Source organism: Dreissena polymorpha, chromosome 7, assembly GCF_020536995.1.
Source record: "Dreissena polymorpha isolate Duluth1 chromosome 7, UMN_Dpol_1.0, whole genome shotgun sequence".
Classification (NCBI taxonomy): domain Eukaryota; kingdom Metazoa; phylum Mollusca; class Bivalvia; order Myida; family Dreissenidae; genus Dreissena; species Dreissena polymorpha.
The window spans coordinates 110,840,428-110,864,609 of NC_068361.1; the positions used below are offsets into that span (position 1 = coordinate 110,840,428).

Below are 24,182 nucleotides of genomic sequence, written 5' to 3' on the forward strand. Positions count from 1 at the left end.
TAAAGATGGTGAAAACACACATACTGTTGTATGTGGCATCATCATTACCAGACCCATTGTTCAGTATTTACTGCAATGGGTTTGTTGGAGTCTTTAGACTTTGTGATCTGTGCTTTAAATGTTAGAGTCCAAATAGGACTATTTTAATATAAGTCTTATAGAAAAAGGGATACACATTATGTGTATATTTAAATTAATCCAAGGCGAGCGCGTAACATTATTATAATCAAACAATGAATGAAGACTTCACTCAGATTAGATCTATTAATTTACGAAACCATTACGCGTTAATTGTGGGACAGTTGCGAAAAAATCAACGAAACCAAACCTTTATCCAATAAAAAATACACCATGTAAAGTTGTACAATAACGATTGGTTAAAGGCGTATCCAACGATCGAGTAATTATTTTTGATTGGTCAGAAGTTGTTTGTAGCAGAACTGTTGTGCATATCATTAACGGAGAACTATTTTAGGCGCAATAAAGAAAATTATCAAAAGAATGCCAACACTACACATAACGCTTTGATGGTATGCAAAAGGCCGAAAAGCGTTAATTGGTGGCATAAAGACACATGCACCTGTTGACAGTTTGTATTTACACAGATTTACTTAAAATGGGCACAAATGTCAGCAGTCGATTTTTTATTGTTCTTAGTAGACAACGGACGCTGTATCGATACAACAAATAGCGGTATATAATTTTCGCCACTTTACCGTATGTCAAAAATGTTTAATATTTTCAAAGTTATTTTTACGTGTTTTTATTTGGACTTATTACGAAGATTAATGAATTAAAAACCAATAGATTAATGAATTAAAAACCAATGTTAACATGAGTATTTTGTTATCGGCGGACATAAAAGTAAAATACGAGACGGCCTTACCCTAAACAGGAGACTTTTTACTTAAAAAAAAACGCGCAGAAATACGGATTTTTTATTTTATTTAGTACCTCATTCATAAGTCGAGTTGACTTTTAAAGTCTTTTTTGAGCGTTTTTAGGTCGACTTATGGCCGCAAATGTACGTTACTTCAGATGTACCCACTGATAAGGCACATTACAATTCTCGAATAGCCATAATGAACAGCACTAGTAACTTCATTTTATTATGAATATTTTAATATTACATACTGAATGGTGTTAGCAGATAATAATAAAATAATACATATTATTATAATTACCTTTTTAAATGTCTGTTAATATTTTGTGTAGAAGACAATTATTTATTTGGGTTAAATCATAGTGAAAGAAAGTTCACACACTAATTTGTTTGAAGTTAAGAAAATATAATAGATACTGGCAAGTCCACATAATATTATTATTGTTTATAGCATCAAAATGATTTTTGATGATTTAAAGTGTTTTAGGATATATTAATTTATAAAATAGCATTGTTGTTGATACAAAAGACCTTTCTCATTTAAAATACACTGTTATTATAAAGGGCTATTAACATGAAAAAAATACCCAGTTGAAGAATAATTGTTTTATTTTTTAATTACAATAATGAACAAAAGACCAACTTATTAAAAAAAAGTGTGTTAAAATGAGTATTTTAGCCTCGTTGCAACTCTCAAATTATTTTTTACAAAACCAACTTAAACTCGCTTATACCCACTTCTGCTTTTAAAAAAAGACCAACTTCTGTTATGAAAGACCCGCATCTGAATCAAAAAGACACACTTTAACACACATAAACCAACTCATTACTAAAAAGACTCACTTACCAAACACAAAAAAAACAACTATCAGGGAAAAACTCGCTTACACACACATCTTCTTAAAATAAACAACTTTAAACTCAGTTAAACGCACATAAAACTAGCTTTAACTAACAAAAACCAACTTTCATTAAAAAAAACCCAGAATAAACACAGTTTTAGGTTGGTTTAAGTGGGGTTTGGTATGAAAGTTGGTAATTTTTTGACAAGGGAATGAACAAGGCCATGTAAAAAAGGTGTGCAAACTAGGGCCATCTTGTCACTCTTGTTTAGGTCTACAAGGAATACTGAATAGTTTAACACTATACACTCCACATTTAAAGTTGGGTTGGCTCTGAATGAAACTGGGTTAAAATGTTGTATTGAGTTAGTCAGACTTCAAAGTACATGTACAATAATTCCTAAAATATTTCATTTTAGTCCAAAAAAGCAGGTCAATAAAAGTTGGTGAGCATATAGTTGCTGCTTTGTCCATCCATCTGAATTTTACAATATTCTTATTCAAGATGTCGGATAAAGTTTATTGCATGTTTTTTTTACTTCCAGCATATGTAAATATAATCTGTAAAAATAATACTATCATGTCTTCTTCTTAGAATCATCAGTGAAAACGATGGCACCCCACCCCTCACCTTCAAGCGTTTCCAGTCAGTTCTTTCGCGTTTGGACCCTCCAGCGAAACCAGAGGACCGAATTACGTTAGATACAATTTGTCAGTGTAAGACCCCTATATTGCTTGCCCATGACGACAAATACGGGATCCCTTCCCTTGATGACCTTGGTGAGTTATTTTTTGTTTTTACAGGAATAACGGAATGCATGGATTGATGTTATGGCGAACTTTTTGGCAGGTTCTTTGTTGAACAGGTGTACATAAAGGAATTCCAAAATAAATTATCATCATATAAAGACGACACTTCACTTGCAACAACCATGCGGCTGGCCTCTAGGTGAAGTTCACAGTGGATTCTTAGTGATTTTTATGCTCCCCCAAAATTTTTCTGTTTTCAAAAACAACACTGGTGCACTTGAAAAGTAGAAGTGGGTTGTTAATTGTGGGCAACAAAGGGATTAGCGATGGTAAGTTTTAGCCAGAAAGAGCTTGAAAGACGAATTTTATAGGGAACTTATAGATCTTACATTGCTTTTAAGGAATGTCGGGACAAATCGTCTCGTATCGGGATGCCGGGACAAAGAGCCCAATGGCAGGATTGTCCCGCCGAGATAGAGAGTTCTGGCATGTATGTCTAATTTTATGTTGACTAGAAATGCCAGAAGAAAGCCTGATTTTTGCTGTTCCAGCAGTGATAGGGTATTGGGAATAATCATGTTGCACAAAGAGTATAATTGAATGCCTTTAATGTTGACATAACTATGGTCTTAATAATTGTTTAATAAGGACAAATTTATTAATTTTCCTTAATTTACTCTTTCTTTCCTGTGCACTTAAAAAAGGCTGAATATCAGTATTTAATTTGGTGATATTATATGTTTTGTGTGCAATTGTTTCATGAAGTTTTAAAGTTGGCAAGTATAAACCAAAAGGGACTTTTTATTTAGTTTTACTGGTTGCTGGGTTTTGTTGAATATTGATTTACTAACCTCCCGCATCTTAATAAGACATTACATGTTGCTATAACCATTGTTCACAAATTGTATGAAAACTCGTCATGATTGCTGCAAAATGATTTAAAAAACATGGTAGTCCTTCAATTGGATTCAATAATCTCCAATGTCTGTGAGAGGTCTTCTTTTGTTTGATTGAGAATGCCATAGCTCTGCACTTCAGTTACTTGGATGATATACAGGACACTTAGAAATCAATATGCATACAAAAACGTTGTACTGAATAATTTAATATTGAATTAATATATTATTTTTATTAAATTATTATGAAAATAATTTTGATAACCTTTAGCATAAAATGTGTGGTTTTGTAGATAACTGACTTTGAAAGCTCCATCAAATAAGAGCATAATTTGTATCATATGTGATTTAATAAATAATTAATTCTTTTGTTTGTGTCTTTTGAAGGGTTTGACACGTCTGGTTTGTCCTCGAACGTGTTCCGTGGTGGGGAATCCGAGGCATTACAGAGACTACAAGGGCACCTGGAGCGCAAGGTAAGCTGGAGTGTTGGGATGTGTCCTTTGTATATTATTTCCTCCCATTCCAAACCAGTTTTAAAAGTTTTGAACTCTGCCCCATGTGTATAAAAAGTAAGGTTAAGTAAAACAGGTAAAGGGACTAGCATACTAGATACATGCTTAATGGTTTTGCAAAAAATCAGACCCCTGAATAATTTGCAGGGCCCAAATTTGAAAAAGATATCTCAGCTTTTATTTAAGTTTGTCTGATCTTTAACTTGACCATGCAAGAAGATTTTGAAATAAATTGGAAAAAAAATATCTGTTTTGTTAAGGATCATTGATTTCTTGTTTCTGGAATTAGACCTTTTTTAATTATTGTAAAGGTTGTAAATTCTAAATATTTAAATATCAAGTTCGTTGAGACAATGTTGTTGTTATTGTTGTTGTTTGTTTTTATCGAGTTCATCGGGATTGTCTCCCATATGGCCATCGCCCCCAGAAAGACGTGTTAGTTGGTTACGTAGGATAGTGCAAGATACAGGAGACAACCCGTTCCAGAGGTGAACCCTGGGTCTTTTAGTGCCCTGTGTATAGCACCTAGTACACTGCACCTCGGTTAAACGTCTCATTTGAAAGACGAGTTAGTAGGTTAGGTGCAGCGGGGGATCGAACCAGCGATCTCTGGATTGTGAAGCCAGTGTGTTACCACTAGACCACGGATCCGCTACAAGACAATGTGTAGAATGAAGTACACTATGTATTCACACTGGTTCAAGGTCAAACTCGAAGGTGCAATATTTGAGCCACCATTTTTATTGTCACATCCATATGACAAAAGCCGTTTGAAGAATTTACATCAAACATGCCTCATATTTGTGGCATTTTGATATTGTGTAGAGACATGCCACCCCAAGGTCAAGGAAACACAGGTTGGACCCTCAGAGCTCCAGAGAAGGGTCGTATTTGCGTTATTAAGAATTATTTTCATGTCGCTTACGTATTTATTTTAAAAATCTGGTCGTACCGTTATGAATTACAAAATCAAGTTACGAATAGTATGTTTACATCGGTTCGTATCGATTTTTAGCTCGACTATTATATATGATATATATATATATATATATATATATATATATATATATATTGGAGCTATCCTACTCACGTCGGCGTTTCCGTTCCGTTAGCGTTAGCATGCAAATGTTAAAGTTTTCGTACCACCCCAATTATTTTCATTGTCCCTTGACATATTGCTTTCATATTTTGCAAACTTGTTTACCAACATGACCCCAGCCTATAAACAAGAGCAGACAAATCTATCAAGCATTTCGTCATAATTATGGCCCCTTTTCCACTTAGAATATGCAGCAAATAATAAAGTTTTCGTACTACCCCATTTATTTCATTGTTCCTTGACATTTCATATTTTGCATACTTGTTTACCAGCATCACCCCAACCTATAAACTAGAGCAGACAACTCTATCAAGCATGTTGTCATAATTATTGCCCACTTGTATTCTTAAAATACGCATATTATTGATAAATCTATGTTAAAGTTTGCGTTCTACCCCTAATATTTCCTATATCCTTTGACATATTGCTTTTATATGCTGCATACTTGTTAACCAACATGACCCCAACCTATAAACAAGAGCAGACCACTGTATCAAGCATTTTGACATAATTATGGCCCCTTTTACACTTATTCATACCGCTTACCGATGTGCACATTCAACCGATAATCCAATCGAGTTACAACATCACTTAAAAAATAATAATCTTAAACATTTATGACGATAAATATGTTTATGAATTTCAAAACACAACTATATGCATACGCCATTTTCAAAATTGTAAAGAAAACAGTGCATTATGGGGCAGAGCTTTAATTGGACGAGCGAATTTGAATTTAGATTTCATGCAATACGATACATGTACAAATAAATGTTTTATTGCGTCATACGCCGTCATGCAAAAACGTGCTTTCCGGGAAATTTCTGATACCGGGAAAAAATGAAAATGAATCTCTGTTAACAATTACACTACGTTAGCATTTATGTTATATATCGTCTGGTTTATTTAATTTCTCGTACACGAACTGAAAGATTAAATGACTTAATACTAGAATGATAATGAAATGACAGTACTTGTTTTATACTGTGCGCAGAATATTTCAAAGCCACCCCTTGAATATAGTCAAACTGCAATCATATCAAAGAAAGATTTTTTTGAGCATGTTCAATAACTTTAATTTTATTATTATCCCGCTTGCACTTAACTTACTGATATAAGCGCACCGATCCGCTCTGATGGGGAAAACATGTAATAAACACTGACACGCGAGTTTTTCACACCTTTATTGGCATTACACAACAGATAAACACCAATAAGTGTAGTTTAACCTCGAAGCGATTAAAATCGGTTCAAGGGACGGTTGAATAAAGCAATCAAGCAATCGGGACACCTCGGACAATTCCGCCATATCGGCGATCGTCTCTCGGGTGTATTTGGTGGAAGGATATGTCTAACGCCTCTAGGCGGAAGATATTACACCGAAAATATAGTTCGGGTTACACACCAACAAATTTGCACTAAATCAACCGATAATATAGATATATAATGACCAATATCTGTAAAGAGTAATATGCTAGAATATTTATTAATGATATTGTTTAAAATTAGATATTATTGCATGCAAAATATTCAAATTTTCATAAAATGTTAAGAAAGCAAAATAGTTGTTTATTGAAGTGAAAACATCAACATTATTCAAACTTAAGAGAATCAGTATTTCTTAAATTATATTCATTGCAACATTGCTGATGTTCGGCTCCAGGCGACAAACTTTGAGATTTAATCAATATGTTAATGTTCTATACCATAAACAATTGTACAACACTGTACAGTGGTACAGAGAAAATTCTTGGATGTAATATAAGAAATAGTAAACTCCACGTTGGTCCCAATGGCATTATAGTGACCAGCCAGGCAGTCACAAACTGTATATGGACCATAGCCATACAGCCCTCAGTGGGGCTATAATCAGTATTGGGACACCTGAAAGGTTTCATGGAATGGAATGAGTGGGGCTTGATTGAATTTGAAAAACGATTATTTCTGTACATTTGATGATTGCAACCATACAGAACTTCTGGCAGATATTGTTTATATTTTATCCTAGGCATTTTAATTCCAGATGTTGTTATAATCCCGGCCAGGCAACTAGCTTTTCAGAGCCTTAAACAATCCAGTGCCATTAAAATTAGGGACAGCCTGTTACAATGTTCAGTTTGGTAATATTATTAAATTAAGGCATAACTTTGCCCTTGGAAATGAACTCAATTCAGAATGGCCTCTCAAAATAAGACATACTGTATTGGAAATGTTAAAACTGAGCAGTGGTGTTGTTAAAATTTATATTATTTATCTTTTAAGAATCTTTAAGATACATATCACAGGCATGCCCATGGTTTTGGGTCAGTACTCTTTAGATGGGAAACAAAAACACTAAATATGGTTGACAGTGCCGGCAACAATTGTAAAAAGATATTTTCCATCCCTGACTGCCATTACTGACATGAAGTAATTTAACTGTAATATGTCTGGAAACAGTGTCAGTCACACTTTTCTAAATATTGATTTATTCATGTATATGTATATATATGTCATACAAGTACAGATCATACAATACAGTCAATTTACAACATTTAATAATTGGAAAACAATTATTACAGGTTTTGGATCACAATGCATTGATATATCACATTTTGAATATCACAGTCAAAGTTAATCATTTAAATTCAGTTACAAGTAAATAGTAAGTGTTTTTAGCAGAGATCTGAAAAAACAAGTAGTTACAAGATGTTGAAATCAAGACATGATATATATACCACAGGATGTCCCATGAAAGGTTCGCAACTTATTTCCAATGGGACCCTATAGATGGGTGGAAAATGTACAAAAATGGTGGCATTAATACGCATAAAAATATCATTAATTTAAACTTGAGACTATAGTCTTGAGATCAAATAGTAATTAGTATGTATTATTAGAGAGCATTAGTTACACAATGTATACTACTATCTTGTCATCACATTTAAATGTACATACAAATACTCTATTGATGACTTATAAATTTGAACAACAGTAATATATATATATATATATATATATATATATATATATATATATATATATATCAGGGATCATATTTTTGTCGGTTTTGTCGGTTCTAGACCGATTGAGGTCATGAAAGACCGATTGAAAATCCCAAACAGTCGGTCTGATTCTGTTTGCTAAAATTCCCACGTCATGAAATCGATTACACAGTGCACATCCTAATTACATTCTTATCTCGATTATGTGTGATAAACCATTCGCGACTAGTATCAGCGCGGCTGTGTATTAGTCACGCGTGAATAACCCCATGTCAATATCAATCGATAATTTCACTGGCTTATACCTAGCACAATCGGTCCGTAAGGTGTACTCGTCCAGGACACGGATTGTATACTAGAGTCCGTGTAAAGGATAAAATCGTTGACAGTTACTTCGGAGATACAAACCTCAATGTTATCCTCGTGGAAATTGTGCATTTCATGCATGATACAGTAAACTGTCAGATAAACAAAGAAGAAAAACGGATATTCTGCAATAATTGTGGGCGGACCTTGTACACTGAAAGCACGCGCTGTAATTAAACAAAATATGCCGATACATTTTCCACCAGCGTAATAATTCGGCAATAAATAAATAAAAGTCGTGGATCTGATCGACAGAACAGCCGAAAGTTATTTTTATGGGCGGAATTTCACATAAAATAGTACACTAGAAAAATAATTTACATTGTATAAATCTTCAGTAAAAATCGTGTTAGAATCGAAATAATTCGTGTTCTTTATTGTTTGTTGTTGAATAACCCACGACCGAAAGTTTAGATGCGTGGTTTCAAATCATATAATCCCTACGCATCTTAACTATCGGCCGTGGGTTATTCGACTACAAACTATAGACGAGTTAACGCGTGACGTCACACGCACCTGCAAAGTTAAGACTCCGCCCACTGGTTGGCAAAAAGAGGTGGAATTCATATAAGCGCATATAGAGAAGGTTGACATTATCATCGTTTTTATTGATAATCATGAACTGCATCAAATATAATTTTACTATTTATGTCTGAATAAAACATAAGCATGCGTGGAAATTCATTTTTGGAACGATTATATTGTTGTTATTATTTGTTTTTACTAAAAACGAGCTCTGGAGTGGAACGTACACTATCTACGAGCTCGGTATGTGGTTACCACAAAAATCTCTACTAACCGCATTTTCACGTCCATTTTAGATACAAAATTTTATAAATGGAAATTCTTTTAGAATAAATTAAATTTAATGAAAGAACACAAATAAGGATGGAAACAAACAACGAATAGATCGCTTTTTATTCGCAACATATAGTAACTGATTTTAATCTTAATATATCTGTTCAAACTTACCTTGTTACACAACAAATAAATTCATAAATCTAATTGTTTTATTTAATTGTGCACACCAATTTCGACACTTGTTTCAGCATTTCTAACCTGATGTTTAATTGCACCGTTGTTCGTCACAAGCATATTATCTCGTTATGATCGGAGACTGCCCAGCCAATTACACAGAAAACATGCCGGTGTCATAAACATAGGGACCTATACTTTAATTGGGTCCCTGCATAGACCACATGTGGCAGACTTACCTCCATGTCATCTCTTGACATATTGAGCAGTCATATTGAGCAAGCCAAATATTAAAGCCAAAATACGTAACATTTGCTTTAATAAATAATTTAACATATTAAAAAAAAGAAGATATTTGTCCGAAACGGATTAACAGGAACATGTGTATTTATATGTTAGCCAGTTTAATCATAATAATACAGTGCTTTATAACTTTAAATTTAAAATATTGTTCAATATTACTGCTACACAATTGACGTATTAACCGCGGGTACCGGCAAATGTAAACTCGTCAATTTAGTGTAAAGATTATACGTTCTTGCATTGCACGTAACACCATCATGAAACCAAGCAATCACAATGGATAAACAATTTTTGCGTAAAATAAATTGAATTAATATATATATATATATATCATAAAATGCTAGATTGTTAAATGTATCACTCCTTATTACTTGTTAAGAGATTTCAATATACATGCAAAGACAGTTCAATTTGCACAAGATGCAGGTTTTATTTTCATTTGTATATTAAAATTTATTAATATTGTAATTCAATGGAAACGAAACGAAAATTCATTCTATGGAAAAGAAAATTACCACAACATTTAACGATTGTTAATGTATTCCGTTTTTTATGGCTTTGTTTTATAATTGATTAAATGCGCCTCTTATAATACACTTTCGGTCGCTGATGAGCAATAACAATATCCACACCGTTTATAGTTATAATCAAATTAATATATGTATTATAAATTTTTTGAAATATCATTTTTTAAAGTCTTACTATAAAAAAGAATACGGCTAATTTATTGTTTTGTTCAGGGACCTATACAAACAAAGGGATTAGCAACCTCGCGATATCCCGTTACAGCACGCAAAATAAACCGGTGCGCGAGATCAGGGACCTATACTTTAATCTCGATCGATTGGTCCCGGTGTAGCGATAATAAACCGGTGCGCGAGATTTGATAATCTCGATCGATTGGTCCCTGTGTAGCGATAATGCGGCTACACGATATCGATTGCGAGGGATTTCGCTTATTTAACGCGTTACGTTTTTTCGGATTCAAATTATATTATGTTAAATAAACAAGTACCTATTCGTTTAATTGTTGCGTTGTTGATCTCAAAATCAATCATTAATTAGTCTTATTATTACGCAGTATGTCAAACGGGCACCCAATTATCGGACTCTTTGATGAATATTAATTGCCATTTGTTTCGCCAGGGTTAAATTGCCGTTGTTTATCGCACGTATGTGCATGTACAAAAGACCGGTCTTTTAATAGAATTAAAATGTTACCATGTTTTGTTTAAAATAGCAACATTATCAAGACATGTTAAGTGCAAACAACTCAAAATGTATAATTGTTCTTTTAACCTCCGACGCAGCAAATTTTCGAATGTCATTTTAATATTCATTTGGACTCCCTTAAGTCATAGTGAACGTCGGAATTCATGGAATTTACTGAAAATGTCTTCTAAACATAAAGATTTCCTTTCATGGGATGACGACATAGATTTAGATTTGGTATAAGGTGATTATACTGATGATGAGGCAAACAATAAATCGCAAGCAAGCACGAAAGAGCTGTGCTATATTTGTCCTGTTTGTGGTGCGGAGTATAAAAGTGTATCAGGATTTCGAGGTCATGTCATAAAAAAACATCAACAGAATTTACGAGGTAATAAATATTGGATGCATTTTTTTAGTTCTGCATTTTGCGTACAAACCAAACAAAAAACAAGAAAGGTTTTCGTGTTTTAGTAGTTCTATATATATATATATATATATATATATATATACTCATGTTTTATTCGTTTTATTATCATATATATCTCGAACAATCAATATATAAAACAACATTAATAAATCAAATCCTCGCACATGCAAGTAAGATATCCAAAACAGTGGACACATGATACGGTGTAATAATGATGAGACAATTGAATCAGGCATTTACAGTTACTACTAAATAGTGTGTACAAAGGAGTTTAGTGTTTTATTCCTTTAATTATTTTCAAAGAAATGAATATAAAACGTGTTGTAGAATGGTTTTAACACAATTATGGACAAAGATTTAAATGCAGTTAATAGAACATAAAAGTTTATTCTGACTTAAGCATGTTAAGCTAATCGTCATTTACATTATATTTACAATAACAGCATGCTTTTGAAGTAAATACAAATCATGCATCACTTCGAAAAAAGTTCCTTTTACAATATAAGGAATACACATGTTTTCGTGAGAATGTTTATATTGTTAATACATAGTGACCTGTCTGTACCAAAGTTCATAAGTGAAAAATATAATTATTAAATGACTTTTTTTAAACAAGAATTACATACATTAATATAAAATTAGGACACATATAACTGCATAAAGTATATACTTGCATTGTTTTTTCATTCGTAATTTTTTTTTTTGAAATATGGAATTGAGTAATACTGACAATGTAAAAGCTGTATGATATACCTCTACCTATGCTTCACTTAATTGTAGTTAAGTATAAGTAAAATCCCTGTGTTGACAACCTATACTAAAGCAAAACTATAGTTTATGTATAGCGATATGGTTCCTTAGAGTATATAAAGTACAATCATTTTATTTAGAGAGAAATCTATAAGTAAAATTAATAACTCCATCTATATAAACTAGTTAATTTCATTTATCTATATCCCTACATCGACTATCTATGCGAAAAAAAAATAATTGAAAATTCCACCTCAGGATTTCCTATGCAGACATCAAATTTTAACAGTCTTTCCTATAACACCAGAACATAAGCAACGCGATTGATATGTTGTGGCAGTCCAGTCCATATTTGGTGAGATCTCGGAATGCATTTCCGATGCACATAGACAGAGCACGTAAAATCACTCTTAATTTCAACCGATAACTTGATTGCTGTCAGACTGTCATTTGCGTACAACTGTAACATTTGAATTGAATGCTCTAATTCCTTTACAACGAACTGAGATGAAAAAATTTGCAGTTTAAGTTCCACAGCAAAGTCTGAGAAGGTTGTCGTCTCCACCTCCATTTCTAGAAGCCCTGAACTACATTCCATCACATCAGCTTCAGGCTTATCATTGGAAGGAGTCAAGCTCATATGTGGAGTCTTCATCAATAGCATAACTATGATCACTTGTGAACTGCACATTTTCACTTTCTGACTGGGTAGAAGAATATGTTGTAGCTTTAATGTTCACCAGGGGTTCACTGGCAACATGGTTTTCTTCCTTTGGCTGTTCAGATGTTATGTAGTGGTACTTGCGTTTCACCGTAAGGGATCCTCTTTTGCGTTTTCTAGGCATTCTAAAAGCATAAAACAAAACATATTCTAAAAATCAGTTAATAAAATGTTTACACAGTCACCATCATTTATTGAAAACATGGCTTGCCACCATAGGAAGACTAATAGACTATGCCACCTTTTTCCACATTTTTCGAAACGTTAACGCAAAACCTAAACGCAAAGTCGTCTGCTAAAGTGTTGTCTGCTGAATTTCTAAAATTAGCATTTTCTTAGATTTTTTTCACAGAATACTTTCAGAATAGCAAACAGTTTGAATCCTGATGAGACGCCACGTTCTGTGGCGTCTCATCTGGGTCCAAACAGTTTGCAAAGGCCTTTAAAGTTTGATTCCAGCGCTGAAAGGGTTACGATACCAACATGAATAATATAGGGCTAGTATTTACAGAGCCTTGGCCCTTACGCAAAAAGCAATGACATATGTATACAAAACTGAAAGCGGTCTAACAATTAAAAAATGACTAAAGTTATATTGTCCTTTAGCTTATACAAAGTTATGAGTTAGTAAATAATGCAAATTAAATGTGAAACACACAATGCATTGAAGTGTCACATATCTAAAGATACCAACATGATTATCATAGGTCAATTATTGACCGAGCCTTTTGAAAAGAGCATTGACATACACATTCAAAACCGAGACTGGTTAAAAAAAAAAAAGCCTAAAATTGTATAATCTCTGAGCTAATACAAAATTATGCCTTTGCAATTCATGTAAATAAAATGTGCACCACACAATTTATTGAAGTGTAACATTTGCAAAAATACCAACATGATCAAAATAGTGCTACTATTGACGGAGTCTATTGAAAAAAGCCTCAACATATGTTGATAACACGTTTAACTAAAAAAATTAAAAATAACTGAAATTGTATCATCTTGGAGCTAATACAAAATTATGCCTTTGCAAATAATACAAATAAAATTAGCATCACACAATGCCTTGAAATGTAATGTTTGTAAAGATACCCATAAGATTAATATAGGGCTAGTATTGACTGAGCCTTTCGAAAAGAGCCACGACATATGTTGATCAAACTGATAGTGATTACAAAATAAAAAAAAGACTAAAATGGTATTATCTTTGAGCTAACACAAAATTATGCCTTTGCAAATAATGCAAATTAAATTTGCACCACACAATGCATTGAAATGCAACGTTTGTAAAGACACCAACATGATATATATAGGGCTAGTATTGACTGAGCCTTTCAAAAAAGAGCCACGACATATGTTGATGAAACTGATAGTGGTAAAAAAATAAAAAAATGACTAAAATTGTATTGCTTTTGTGCTCATTCAAAATCATGAATTTGCAAATAATACAAATAAAATTAGCATCACTCAATGCGTTGAATTGTAATGTTTGTAAAGATACCAATAAGATTAATATAGGGCTAGTATTGACTGAGCCTTTCGAAAAGAGCCACGACATATGTTGATCAAACTGATAGTGATTACAAAATAAAAAAAGACTAAAGTTGTATAATATTTGAGCTAATACAAAATTATGCCTCTGCAAATAATACAAATAAAATTAGCATCACTCAATGCGTTGAAATGTAATGTTTGTAAAGATACCCATAAGATTAATATATGGCTAGTATTGACTGAGCCTTTCAAAAATAGCCACGGCATATGTTGATGAAACTGAAAGTGGTAAAATATAAAAAAATGACTAAAATTGTATTGCCCTTGTGCTCATTCAAAATCATGAATTTGCAAATAAAACAAATAAAATTAGCATCACTCAATGCGTTAAAATGTAATTTTTGTAAAGATACCCATAAGATTAATATAGGGCTAGTATTGACTGAGCCTTTCAAAAAGAGCCACGACATATGTTGATGAAACTGATAGTGGTAAAAAAATTTAAAATGACTTAAATTGTATTGCCTTTGTGCTCATTTAAAATCATGAATTTGCTAACAATACAAATAAAATTAGAATCACACAATGCGTTGAAATGTAACGTTTGTAAGAATACCAAAATCAATAGTATAGAGCTTTATTTGACCAAGCCTTTTGAAAAAAGCCACGACACACGTTTCTCGGATTATGGAAGTGTAAACAATGATACGCATGATTTAGTGAAAATACCCACCGTTGTTTTATAAGTAAATACAAAGCATAGTCGAAAACAAATGAAACAATAAGATGTATCAAACTCAACAAACCTTTGCAATGAATACTTCTGTGTTGGCAACACTTGGTTAATTTGTACTCTTATTATTTCTCGATTGCTTTGTCACGGTCTCGCTTTGTCAAAATGGCGGCTGTTAAAATTTGCCTCGAAGCGCGAAGTCTCGTTGGGTCACAAGTCTCGTTCCCTTTTGCGTAACAACGCGATAGCTTGTTCTTCGGTTCAGTGAGTGTCTCATCCCTTTGTTTGTATAGGTCCCTGTTTTGTTGTGTGGTATTGTCAGTATTTAGTCTTCCGACCACGTTTACTCTGATGCTAATAACTAATTTGTATTTTTATAAAGAGGAAATTATATATATGATGATACATTTATTAGTACTAAATATGATATATTTGCACTATTGTTTAAGAGTTGTAATGTTTATTTCGGATTTTTTATCATTTAATTGACTAAACAAAAGCCCTTTATACATGTTTTACCTGACTGTAACCAGTGTTTTTGCCAACCAGTCAGTGCGCATGCGCGGAAAATCCCGAATGTAAACAATAACAATTAACTCGTCTATAACGTACATGAATTATTTCTTAAATATTTGGTTTTGTTATTGTCAGTAACAATCCTACGCACAGACATTTGTTGGGTTCAATGCATGTTTGTAAGCTATTATCGAATTGACAACGATTTAAAACATCGGTAGATTGACTTATAATATTGACAACGATGAAAAACAGTCAGATAAAACAGCACACGAAACAACCAATGTCAATGAAATAGCAAATGATAAAACAAAATGAGAAAACTCGTATGTTCCGTTTAAAAATAATGCCTAAGGAAATTTAACTTGTTCATTTATTATACCATCTTCATGAATAGCAAAATCAATGGCATATATTTTAACGTAATTTGTCATGATTTCGGATATAAATTTTCGGGCACTTTTCCCCATTTAAATCCGGACCGATTGATGTTGCGGGAAAATATGATCCCTGATAGGCTATATATATATATATTATATAACAAACCAATCACATAAAACATTAATTTAAACAATAAGACTACTAGTAACAAATAAAATCAGCATCTTCTTTCAATTTCAATCATTATGTCTGTGAGAGAAGTTTTCACTCTGTTTTCAAATTCATATTTATTCTTTTATAATGATTTTTACATCAGCAGGTAAACAGTTCCAGTCTTTGATCGTTTATAATTAAAAGTAGTGCTGGTAAAACCATTCACTTCAGGACATTGAGGTAAATAAAAGTTATCTTTACTATGTCTACTGTTATCACTATGTATATCAGATACTAAACTAATATTATTATAAAAAAAGGTCATGTTAGAAGGACATTTCTTGTTAACAATTTTATAAACATGGTTGAGTGTTATTTGCTTAACTCTGTTTTGAACATTTAACCAACCAATACTTCTAAAATCTTTTACTTTCAAAGATGTTCTAGAGTCATATCCATGAATAAATTTAACAACTTTATTCTGTACAACTTGTAGTCTTTTTTTTAACTGTTTACTTATACCATTGTACTATGAAGAGCTAGCATAGTCAAAATGGCATTGAACCAATGAGTTACATAACAATTTTCTTAATTCCATATTTGAACAGTGGTTTTGTCTATACAAGAACAGGGTGTAGCTGCTATTAGGCACAGCAGGCCCGGGCCTACAATTTTTTTTGAAACATGAAAAAATTAAAATTGCTTCAACTTCGAAAAATGCATTAAAATGTTGACCCTGAAGGTGGTGAGGTGTAAGAAATCTGCATTTCATATTGACATGATCCTCAGGCAATGGATTCTGGTCTTGTTCAAAGGACATATCTTCCAATTATCAACTCTACTTCTTTCTATATAGACATGCAGACAGTATTATTGGAAAGAATTCCCATGGTTTGACTTGTGAATAAATGAGTGTTACAATTTTAAATGTTTCTCTGTTCCATATTGTTTTAAAATTTAGTTTTTAGGTATAAAGATAATACAGTAAAATTTAGTTTTCTGACATTGAGATAAAAAAGTAAAATATAAAAAAAAATACAGGCCAAAGTCTTATATTTTCTTACCTTATTATTTGTCTAGATATGCTTTAAATCTCACCACAGGCGTTATGGGATTTAAACAATTTCCAGGGGGGTACCCCGCACACACACCCTGTTTTTATGTAACATATTCGGGCCTACAGCTAAAAAAATGCTAGCTACGCCCCTGAAGAATCTTATTCTTGAGTTCACCTTTTTAATAATATTATTAACAATAGATGTAGCAAAAAGATCAGTGTCAAATATTGAACCAAGGTGTTCTTCAACAGATGATTGAGAAACAATAGTGTGATCATTACATTATACATTAAAATTATGAAGTTTAGATATCCTTTTGGAACAAAACACTATACATTCAGTTTTTCCAAGGTGTAAAGACAGTTTGTTATCCACTAACCATTTAATACAATTTTCAAGTTCTTTACAAAAAACACTACTGATGATACTAGGATCTTTGTGAAAATAAAGGATGACACTTTCATCAGCATAGAGAATAAGTTTACATAAATACAATAATAAAAAAATCACTAATATCCTATATCAGTGTTAATTCATTATGAAATGGAAATGGGTGTGACAAGTAACAAGAACCCTGCACATTTACGTCACAAAACATATGATATCTACAATTACTGTATATAATATATATGTTGAAAGTTAATATAAAGAGGGCAATACATAAGAATGTACAAAAGTAGTAATAAAGACAAAACAACCAGTTTACAATGTTAAGATTTATGCAGTTGTTGGCAATAAGAGAACAATTACCATTCTTAACTTTGAATTTTGCAAGTGTAAATACATGTATGTAAATCAGAACACAAGAATTTGTTTCCCGGTCACTTTGAGCTATATAAGTGCCCAATGTTTTCACTCAGTGAATTTGTAAAACCAACTTATATGTGCTAACTGTTTGTCCGAAAACTTAAACATTTCCTATAACTTTTGCAATATTGAATATAGCAACTTGGCATACATGTGTATCTCATGGAGCTGCACATTTTGAGTACTGAAAGGTCAAGATTATCCTTAAAGGTCAAATATACGGCTTCAAAGCGGCGCAATAGGGGGCATTATGTTTCTGACAAACATATCTCTTGTTTTTACATGAAAAACCACAGACATTGTTGGAATTTGCCACAAATAAGGCATTGTGTATACATTTTTAAACTCAATTTTCCACACAATGAAACAACTTTTTAAAAAGGCACCAACAAATGTTCCTCCATCCCCTTTGCACGCTAAACAAAGAATCAGTTTTTAGCTCCACTGGCCAAATTTGTTCAAATTATGCCCCTGGGGTCAAATTTGACACTGCCCCGGGGGTCACAAAATTAACATATGCGTATATAGGGTCTATTATGTGAAAACTTTACAAATCTCGACCATAACCATTGGGCGTAGGGCTACCAAATTTGGTACGTAGTGGCATCTTATAGTCCTCTACCAAGTTTGTTTAAATTATGCCCCTGGGGTCAAGTTTGACCCTGTCCCGAGGGTGACAAAATTTAATATATGCTTATAAAGTGCTTATTTTGTGAAAACTTTAAAAATCTTTTGTCCATATCTATTGGGCCTAGGGCTACCAAATTTGGTATGTAGTGACATCTTATAGTCCTCTACCAAGTTTGTTCAAATTATGCCCCTTGAGTCAAGTTTGACCCTGCGCCGAGGGTCACAACATTGAACATATGCTTATATATGGCCTATTTTGTGAAAACTTTAAAAACATCTTGTCCATAACTGTATGGCATAGGGCTACCAAATTATGTATGTAGTGACATGTAATAGTTCTCTTTTAGTTTGTTCAAATAATGCCCCTGGGGTCAAATTTGAAACTGCTCCGGGGGTCACAAAATTGAATGCTTATAAAGTGCTTATTTTGTGAAAACTTCAAATATATTCTTGTCCATAACCATCTGGCCTAGGGCTATCAAATTTGGTATGTAGTGACATCTTATAGTCCTCTACCAAATTTGTTCGAATTTATCCCTGGGGTCAAATTTGACCATGCCCCAGGGGTCACAAAATTGAACATATGCTTATATAATGCCTTTTTTGTGAAAACTTAAAAGAAAATTCTTGTCCATAACCATTAGGCCTAGAGCTACACAATTTGGTATGTAGTGACATTGTATAGTCCTCTACTTAATATTTTCAAATTATGCCCCAGGGGTCAAATTTGACCCTGCCCTGGGGGCCACAAAATCAAATATATGCTAACATAGTGCCTATTTTGTGAAAACTTTAAATATCTTCTTGTCCTTAACTATATGGCATAGGGCTACCAAATTTGGTATGTAGTGACATCTTATAGTTTTCTACCTAGTTTGTTTAAATTTTGCCCCTTGGGTCAAATTTGACCCTGCCCGGGGGGTCACAAAACTGAACATACGCTTATATGGGGCCTATTTTGTGAAAACTTTAAAAATCTTTTTTGTTCATAACCATTGGGCCTAGGGCTACCAAATTTTTTCAAATAATATATCTGGGGTCAACTTTGACCCTGCCCCGGGGGGTCACAAAATTAATTAAACGCTTATAAAGCGCCTATTTTGTGAAATCTTTAAAAATCTTCTTGTCGAAAACCATTCAGACTACGGCTAACAAATTTGGTATGCAGTAACATCTTATAGTCCTCTACCAAGATGGTTCAAATTATGCCCTTTGGGTCAAATTTGACCCTGACCCGCGGTCACAAAATTGAACATTATATACGCTTATATCTTGCTTATTTTGTGAAAACTGTTAACATATTCTTATCCTTAACTCTAGGACCTAGGGCTACCACATTTTGTATGTAGTGAGGTATAGTAGTCCTCTACAATGTTTGCTCAAATTATGCGCCTGGGGTTAAATTTGGCCCAGCCCAGGGGTCACAAAAGTGTACATGTGCTTAAATAGGGCCTATATTTAAGTATTTGCACATGCCGAGAATATTTATTTCAGCCTTTTTTCAGCAGTGGAGCGATACAGGACCATTGTGGCCCTCTTGTTTATACGAATATGTCAAAATGGGCAAAAGTCAGGGACAATACTGTCTAAATGCCCTTTTAACAACTCTGGTGACATGCGGCTGTAGTATATTTTCTCTGTAAATTTACAACCAAACACAAAATGTCATCATCATAAATGTAAACCGGGTAGCTTACATGTATATAAATATGATACGAGGTCTTATACAAATTAACCTGGATATTTATGAGTAACATTATGTTCAGTACTGGTAAATTGCAAGCAACGAACATGAAAAATTCAGTTCCCAATTAGAGTTTTTAAAAAGCTCAACTTTGCTTAGGTAATAATGCATCAATGTTGATTCTAAAGAAAAAGAGTAATCATTTATGCCTAAACTGTTCTGCTGTCCAGAAGCAAGGAAGTCATACACAAGCTTTACAACATTTATAGTTTTAGTTACTAAACAATCTAAAATGAATGTCCATTCTAAGTTTGCTGTCTTATTCTTCCCTCAAATCATACATGTTTCTTGCATAATTGAATGTTCATGTCCATGGATCACAATGTATATAGAAACAAACATTATTTTGAATTATCTTTCACAGTTATATATTTAATATTAGGTTAATTTTGGGATACACTAAAGCAAATATTAACATTTGTCTCAAAATGAATCATCCTCTGAAGCCCCCGATGGGATTCAAACCCATACCTCTTTCCCCTGGAGAGGAAAGTATTCTATCATAAAATACAAGGGCATGTAAGAGGAAAACTAGCAATTTCAAAGGGACATTTTCACAAATTAGACATGTATTGAAGTTTTTTATTAAATACTTTAAATTGATAAGTAAACATTTTAGCAAAATACCTCAATAAAAAAAAGAAAAAAAAGAAAGGAAATCTCCCTTAACTGGGCTCGATCCACTGACCCTTGACTATATGGGAGCACTGATGGCCCATTTGTTTAAGCTTTTACTGTAAAAGCTTAAACAAATGGGCCATCAGTGCTCCCATATAGTCAGTGGTTTATTTTATACTTTATTAACATATAAGCAATCCTTGTAATGTCACAAAACCTAACTATACCATAAGAACTCCCCAAATTATTTTTGTCATTATAGACTCTATGCTATATTGATAAATGCAAACATTGAATCTAAAAAGCTGCAATAAAAAAAGAATAAAATTGAATAAAAATATAAAAGTAACCCTCAAATGGGCTCGAACCATTGACCCCATGGAGTAAAAGTCTACCGTTTGGATCAATCGGCCATCCATGCTCATACAATGAGTGATGTGTTTCATACTTTATCAAGTTTATGTAAGCAATCCTCGTATCTCACAAAATATAACAAAAACAGTCGATTTAATTTTTAAATCTACTCGATGTCAATATTATAAGTACTCCTATCAGTATGTCAGTAATGGCATCTTTAAATTTTAACAAGTTTTAAAGTACGTTGTGGGAATTCACAGATCTACATTAAATTAGTACTTAAAGAATGTTATCTTGAAAAAGACGAGCTAAAACACACATTTCAATTTTTCCTCTTAACGAGGGGGCCTCCATCTTGTTTTCTAAAGTAGTTCCAAATCCAATATGACGGCCGCCTACGTACATCAGAGAGACGGTGTGGTGTAGCCCACTGTCCGATGCGTTCAGATTGGCAATCAAGATGTGATCGCCGCCATCTTTGAATTGTCTGAAAATAAATGAAGTTGCATGGATTTGAATCAGAAATGGAAGATTGGAGAAAAAACGGGATCCAAGACCCATCCGCGTTTTATTGGATTCAGCGTTATAACGGAGAGCGTTAAATTGGAGTTGCAGTGTATATATATTTATTTATTTGTAAACATCATCTAATAAATTACCACACCCCACATTATACCCCCTTCTCACCCCATCTCCCCTACCCCCCCCCCTCAAAAATTTGTTTTTTCCTTTTTTAACCAGGTTTTCCGAAGGAAAAAACTGGTTATTAGATTGGCGAATGCGGGCGGGCTGGCTGACGGGCTGGCGGAATAAGCTTGTCCGGGTCATAACTATGTCGTTCATTGTCAGATTTTAAAATCATTTGGCACATTTGTTCACCATCATTGGACGGTGTGTCGCGCGAAATAATTACGTCGATATCTCCAAGGTCAAGGTCACACTTTGAGTTCAAAGGTCAAAAATGGCCATAAATGAGCTTGTCCGAGCCATAAGGCCACGACTTTTTTTTTTATTGGTTTACAAAAATTATTTTGAAAATGGTCCATCGGGCGGTCGAAAAAATAAAAAAAAAAAACATCGGAAAAAAAAGTTAATACTAATAACATCAGAACAAAGACAACATATCTTTTATAACCTTAACACAGAGACAAAAAATCAAATTATGCAATGAAACACATCTATATCTTCAAATGAAATGAGTCCTAAAAGCACCTTTTGTAACATCAGGCAATTTTAAACACTCCATTACATGACATGCGTTCTTCTCCCATTAAAACGAAAAACTGCGCTTCATTTCCATAATTCGATGCGCTTCATTACGCAATGCAATGCCCGTTGCATAAATCTTATATAAGATAAACTACTCATACACAAATTACCCGGTATGTGTTTGCTCTTACTCGACTTATGAGATCGTACATGAAAAAAAATCGAGGTAGATCGATCCATGCGTCGTCGCGGTAATGTTTGTCAAAGTTATTGTTGTCATGAAAACTCGTTGATTTACAACGCAAAACGTCTTATTTGAACTGATGCGAATTAATTTAATCATATTTGTCAACTTCGCTTTTGCTTTATTTTGATAATTTAATCCAAAGTTTAATGTAAAGCAAGTGTTTTTTTTACCGGAATTGTAAACAAGGAGTCAGTTAAAGTCTTCCGAAAATGTGCCGTCTGTGTGAATTGACAGTTTGACGTCATCAAAGGAAAGCCGCTTTCTGTCGGAAGCAATAAAGCGACAAATTTCGCGCCGAAAAAATTGGCTTCCTTTGTCTAGCAATCAACATGCCGAACCAATCGTGTGTTTGTTTCTCAATTGCAATCCTCCAATTTAATAAAAGCACGTGCATAGCTCCGCCTTCGAATCTTTTGCCGAGAACGGAGGCGGAGTTAAATGGTTAATTGAGCTAGTGTTTTACGCAAGTTGAGTTCCGATTTGCCGAAATTACTCGGCCCTAAGCATTGAAACGACAAAAACATTTATCAATGATTTTCCGAGATATACCGATTTGTTCCGATTTCCAAAATTTCTGTACAGTTCCTATAAAATATGGCGGACGTGTTTACAAAATTCCTAAACACATATATCGTAAATAATGGCAGTGTTTTATTGGATTATTTATACTAATTATCAAATACTTTTTTTATCTACTATCGGGTTTGTTTAATATAATTAACATGTTAAACAATAAAGTTGCGTCACAGACTCGGAAATAAATTTTACTGACGCTGATTTTCTTATTGTCTGTAATTTTTACCCGAAATAAATTTTGAGAAGTGCCCATAAAAGGACTGGTACATAATGTGTCACATTGAAAAATATCCCGATCTCTGCAATATATGTGAACCAATCGTTGATTGTACTAACCCGATTTTATTCGCAACCGTACTCAAACCGGATCGTTTTTTTTCTCGTTTCGCTCGTTTTGCAGTGCGGTCGGGAATAAAATATTTAAAAAAAAAGACGATTTTCCGATTTTATTTTTTTTTCCCATTTTCCAAAAATTAGGGTCGGCGGTTTTGTAAACCAAGAAATATAAAAGTCGTGGCCTAACTATGTCGTTCATCGTCAGATTTAAAAATCATTTGGCACATTTGTTCACCATCATTGGACGGTGTGTCGCGCGAAATAATTACGTCCATATCTCCAAGGTCAAGGTCACACTTTGAGTTCAAAGGTCAAAAATGGCCATAAATGAGCTTGTCCTGGCCATAACTATGTCATTCATTGTGAGATTTTAAAATCATTTGGCACATTTGTTCACCATCATGGGACGGTGTGTCCCACGAAAGAATCACGTCAATATCTCCAATGTCAAGGTCGCCACGACTAAAAATAGATTTAAAAAAAAAAAAACTTACAAAGGGGGTTAATTTTTTTTTGGTCATTTCAAAAGTTCAGTTTGAGTTTTCTCCCTTTATCAGATTTTTTTTTCACAATGAAAACCTGGTTTTGTGACAATTT

At 33.4% G+C, this 24,182-nt stretch overlaps 1 protein-coding gene across 1 annotated transcript in view; it reads left to right on the forward strand.

Annotated features, from left to right (window-relative positions):
• The window catches only part of LOC127838610 (cryptochrome-1-like), a 67,306-nt gene that overhangs the window by 12,271 nt on the left and 30,853 nt on the right, over nt 1-24,182 (forward strand). Inside the window, exons 4-5 of the mRNA XM_052366439.1 lie at nt 2,321-2,505; nt 3,759-3,847. Coding sequence (XP_052222399.1) covers nt 2,321-2,505; nt 3,759-3,847 — 274 coding nt within the window. The remainder of the gene's footprint in view (nt 1-2,320; nt 2,506-3,758; nt 3,848-24,182) is intronic.